This window comes from Emiliania huxleyi, assembly GCF_000372725.1.
Source record: "Emiliania huxleyi CCMP1516 unplaced genomic scaffold EMIHUscaffold_294, whole genome shotgun sequence".
Classification (NCBI taxonomy): domain Eukaryota; phylum Haptophyta; order Isochrysidales; family Noelaerhabdaceae; genus Emiliania; species Emiliania huxleyi.
Window position 1 is genome coordinate 65,612 of NW_005199821.1, and position 5,339 is coordinate 70,950.

General features: G+C 66.8%; 1 protein-coding gene across 1 annotated transcript; it reads right to left on the reverse strand.

Annotated features, from left to right (window-relative positions):
• Positions 1-704: 704 nt before the first annotated feature.
• On the reverse strand, positions 705-1,322 carry EMIHUDRAFT_74457 (hypothetical protein; the record flags this gene model as incomplete). The annotated part of the gene is made up of 1 exon (XM_005775746.1): positions 705-1,322. One exon carries the CDS (start codon positions 1,320-1,322, stop codon positions 705-707), a length of 618 nt encoding a protein of 205 aa, XP_005775803.1.
• Between the last annotated feature and the right edge of the window lie 4,017 nt (positions 1,323-5,339).

A 5,339-nucleotide genomic window follows, 5' to 3' on the forward strand; every position in this document is an offset into this window, starting at 1 on the left:
GCGCGGCGGCGCGTGAGGCAGAGACCCCGTGCGCCGCCGTGCTCCTCCTCGGCGTCGGCGTCCGCTGCTTGGTCGAGTCCGGCGCGGGCGGCGCCGCTGCAGAGGAGCCTCTCGACGCCCGCCCCTCCGACGACGTGGGCGATTGGCCGCTCGACCCGAACGACGGCCGGTTGCTGGTCGGCTGCCTCGAGCTGCGCGCCAAGCTCCTCGCACCGGCCAGCGCCGCAGCCACCGGAGGCGACGCGGCGGTGGGGGGGGCGCTCCGAGAGAGCTTGTTGGGAGCGCAGCGGCTGCCCGCCGGGGTCGCGCGCATGCTGCTCGTGGGATCGCCGCCGGGAGAGAGCGTTGTGCCGATCGAGATTGCATGATTGACCCGCCGCGCCGAGTCCAATAGCGCAATAATAACACGCTCCATTTTCTGGCGAAAGCCCAATCTCGTAAAAAACAGGCCCCAATGACATAAAAACAAATGTTACAAGTTCAAGTAGAGCGCCGTAGAACACGGCGTGTGCTGTGGTCGCGCGCGCTGTGACAAATTCTCCACCACCGAGATACACTCTTACCGCTGGGGTGCGGTCCGCCCCTGTGAACAGCTCTGCGTCGATCGCGGTACGGTGTACGCCGTTGTCTGACTCTGAGCCGCCCGGCCCTCTCTTGCTCATCCACGGGGCAAGAAGTGCGTGATGAGGCGGCCCGCCCTCCCCTCACAGCGTTGCGCCGCTTCTTGCTTGCGCCCACTGCTCGTACGAGGCGGTGGCCGTGGTACTGCGGAAGCGTGTGAGGCGGAGCGAGTGGCGGAGCTGGTCGGTGATGGTGTGCTTGAAGCCGGCCTTGCGTATCAACGAGTCAATGGTCTGTTGCCGGCTCCAGCCCTGCTCCACCATCACCTCGGGCAGGTAGACTCCACTCCGCGCGACGCCCGACGGGTCGTCAAAGTCGATCAGCACGCCATGCGACCCGACCTCCCAGTCGTGGGCGTCGCGCGCGCGCTCAAAGTGCGTGAGCAGCGAGACCGTGCAGCTGAGCTGCGGCAGCTCGCGCGGCTCGATGGGGTCGAACCGCTGGTCGCGTAGCGCCGACGTGAGGGCATAGTCACGCAGCGACGTGATGGGAAGCGGCTTGAGACATCCGATGCAGCCGCGCAGCGACGGCGCGCCGTTCGCCCTGCTCTTCCAAGTGACGAAGAGCGGGCAGGCGGCGTGTGTGGCAAAGCTCGGCAGCGGCGCAGCGGCGAGGAGAGAGAAGTGGTTCGCGACGGTGTCGAAGCAGTGCAGGCAGTGATCAGTCGTCGCAACAGGGTAGTCATCGTACTCTGCTATCATGAGTCTCGGAGTTGTTCGAGGCCCGCGCTCGAGGCGGGTGTTCGCGGGTTTGGCGAAAAAGAATGAAACATCCGCGAAGTAGGCACGGGACTGGCGCGCACTGGCACTAACACAGGTACACCACGGGAGCCGCCTAAGCGACTCCTGCGAGGACGGCGAGGCACTTAGCTCCGTGCACTCGACCGCCCTCGCCGCAGGCAAGCTCATTCACAATCTGCTCTGCGATGGCCGTGTGAAGAACGACTGAGATACGCTGCTTCTGCAGCCCCAGCCAGCTCTTGGTGGTCCAAGTGCAAGTCATCTCATCGAGGTACTGTGGGCCCGCGTCAGTTTGTGATTGTGTTCTGCAGCACGTTCCACGTTCGCCGCCTTCCAGAGGATCTCGCCGACCCCCTTGTTTTCCTTTTTACCCATCTCACAGTACTGGTGTCCGTCTTTATTTTATTTAAAATTCACTGCTGAGTGGAAGCTTTAGTATCTAGAGGGGCGCTCCCCTACATGTGTACATGTTGCAAGAGACAAGAGATATTGTTATTGAGAGTCTTGGGGCCCAGCGGTTGGTGTGTGTTGAAACAAGATAGAAAAACTGCGGTGTGCGGACGCCGGCCCGCCTCGCGCACACAGATCACAGTACCGCGCAAGGCCCTCAACATGTAAACGAGAGTGCCACTGTGCACACACGCAGCGTTTGTTGTTTGTTGGAGCCGTCATACGGTGCTGGCTGCCGATCCGCGGGCCGCGCTGGCGGCGGAGAGACCGCGCGAGACCGACACCGCCGCGTCTCAGCACGACGAGGAGGTGTACTCACTGCTGTCGGAGGAGCCGTCGTCCAGCAGGTCGATGACGTCCGTGTCGGACCCCCCGAGCAAGTTGCGCCGCGCCGCCAGCGGGGCGAGGTCGCCATCCCTGGCGAGGGAGAGCGGCAGGACCTTGAGGCCGCACGGCCCGGCGCGCGGATGGCGGTGCAGCGGGTCCCGGCTGACGCTGTGCAGCGGCTTCACCGCGAACTCGGCGAGCACGCCAAAGTGGTCGCTCAGCCAGGGAGGCGAGTCGAGGGCGAGGCTCGCCCGCGTCACCTCGAGGCCGGAGGAGACGTGGCGAAGGATGTAGTCGTACGTGCAGCGCAGCGCCTCCGCGCCGGAGGACTGGAAGCCGCACCTGCAGCAGAGGCTCCGAGAAGGCTCACTGCAATGGTCGAGGGGGCCGCACGGCATCGCTGCGGCGCACGTGACGAGCGGGTTGCGCACGCCGTCCCACGAGTGACACGGTACGTCGCCGTTGCCGAGCACCCACGCGTCCTCGAAGCCGTGCTTCTCCATCACGTCCACCTCGCGCAGCTCCCTCGTCGTGTTGAGGTCGCCTGGGCGCGCGGCGGGGTGGGTGGGCGGCGCTTGGGAGGGGGTGCGCGGCCGAAGTGCGCGTTCACCCGCCACAAGCACGCGCGCGCGGTCGTACGCGCGGCCGCCGCACGAGGCGAAGCACTCGACGAGCCGCTCGCCCTCCGAGAAGAGCTGCGAGAGCTGCGCGCAGCGGTGGCGCGACGGCTGCGCCGCCGCCGAGAGGGCGTCGCCGCCGGCAGAGAGGGCGTCTGCGTGCGTGTTGCCCACCCAGAGCGGGCTGCCTGAAAGGCGAGGGGGAAGGTGAGAAGCGCGAGTGCAAGTGCAAAGGCTGCATGAGCGATCGGCCGCACCGTCGCACTTCAGCTCGAAGAGCCGCCACAGAACCCCGCGAGGCCGCACAAGGTTCATGAGGTCTCCGGCTTGCTCGGTGTACTGAGAGGCGATTGCTTCCCAGCGCGGACGGAGGGTGGATCGCTTGTGCAGCAGCAATAGCCCCGCTGGGTGCGTTTCGCCGAAGGCAAAGCCGTAAAGCGTCGACCGCTTGACCCAAAGCACCACCCGAGCGGCGCAGGCGCCAAAGGCCATGATGAAAGAGGCAAAGGCTGCCGGCTCGGCACTCGAGCGTGGGAGCGCGCGCGGGTCGATGTAGTACGCGGCCAGCTGCGCAGCCGCCACCAGCAGAAGCCCGTACATGACAATCAGAAGCGCCGAACCAAAGGCCCGCAGGGCATAGCGCGAGAAGGCCGGATGGGTGGCCGACGAACATCCGTAGTAGTCTGCCGTGGCGCGAATGATCGTACTGCGAACGCCGTCCGCGAGCACCTCCTGGCAGCATACAAGGTCCGGCTTTAGGTGTAGGATTTCTTTGATCTGCAGCCGGAGACGTTCGGAGCCCTCAAGCGAGCCGGCCAGCATCGTCGGCAGCGGAGGGCCGGCATAGACGTTGAGCGTGAGGATGGAGAGGCGGCAGCTCCGTCGCGGATCGGTTCGGCGAGCGGAGAGCTCGTCGCCGGAGCCGAAGCTGACCCGGCGGGTGGAGGTCTGCATGGACTGATCTCAGAGCTCAGCAGCAGGTAGTCGGACCTGCATCATTCGGAACTTGACCGCCGACGGCCCATCGCTTTTCGGTTTCTTTTCCGCCCATTCGCAATTCGACGGCCCATTAGATTTTCGGTTTCCTTTCCGCCCATTCGCAATTCGAATTCGTCGGGCCAAGGCAAGCAAGGGTGTTTGGCGCTCTTTCGTATCGTAACTGTAAAAGAAACCCATGTGCGTGGCCCGATTGCCGTACGACTCTCCGGACGCCGCGGTCGTCTCTCTCTCCTGACCTGTGTCCAGAGCGATTTCATTCACGACCTTGCGCGGCACGCGGCGACGGGCGAGTGCTCCGACCCCGGCCACACATGCAGTGCACATGCAGTGCACATGCTCGCGACAAATAGTGGCGGCACGTACGTGCCGCGTCCCCGCGGCGTCCGCGCTGCCGGCAAGGGCAGCGGCCTCAAACCCCACGCCCGTCGAAAGAGATCAACTCGTACAAAAGGAGAGCCGGCGCTTGCAAACGCTCATGAGACGACGCGCGAGGGCGCCCTCCGTTGCCCGCCCCCCATCCCCGCCGCCGCCGCCGTCCCCTCAGCACACGAGGTGGAGCGAGCCGCCCTTGCAGACCAGCCGGTCCACGCTCGGCGGCTGGCCGTCGGTGTCGAGAGGCGGCTCTGCGCGGCCGTGCGTCTGGACCACGAGCTTTGCGAGGGGCTGCGCCGCGGCTTGCGGAGGCGGGGGAGGAGGCAGGTTGAGCCACGCGGAGTGGCGGTCGAGCGGCTCGGCGCGCAGCTCGTACTCGCCGGCCTGGTGAGTGGAGGAGTGGGTGAGTGGGTGGGTCCGGTGTCGACCGGAACCGAAGGCGCGGGGCGAGCGGGGGACGGGGCACGGGAGGCACGTCGTGGGAGGCGTGTGCGGCGCGTGGGATGGAGATGCGAGGGGGTCGTGGGGAGGGGGGAGGCTGTGGGGAGCGCGGCGTGGCCCTCCCGCCTGAGCCTCCGACAGGAGGGAGACGAGCCGCGAGACGGTGCCTGGCAGCAGCGCGAGACACTTCCTAGACACTTCCTATGACACTTCCCAGCAGCGCGAGACGGTGCCTGGAAGCAGCGCGCCGCTCGAGCCAGCCAGCCTCGCGCCTCCGCCAAGCTCGGCGCAATCCACCTCCACCCGCTCCTACCGGGCAGGACAGGCGCGTCTCAAGAGGCGCCGCTCCCTCGTCGCCAGAGCGCGCGCCGCTCTGCGCTCCTGCAGCGCGCCACCCGCGCCGCCCTCGCGCACCTTGCCTCGGTACCTAAGCCAGGCTCCGGACGGCTCGAGGGGGGTGCGAGGAGCAGCCGGAGAGGTGGCGGCAGAGGCTGCGGCACCTCAGTCGGGGCGCGTGAGGCGCGCCGTGCAGGAAGGCGCGGGGCGCGGCCAGCTGCACGGATAGGTGGTACTGCTGCTGCTTGGCGCCGAGCAGGAAGGTGTACCTGAGGGGCACACGGCGGGCGAGGGTGAGGCGGTCCACGGCGCGTGGAGCAGCAACCCACTCCGACGCGCGCACAGCGCGTGCAGCGAGGCTGGGCCACGGAAGAGCAGCGCCTGTGGGGAGGGGGGGGGGGGGGGGGCCAAAAGGGTCGCAAAGGGCTCCCAGAGT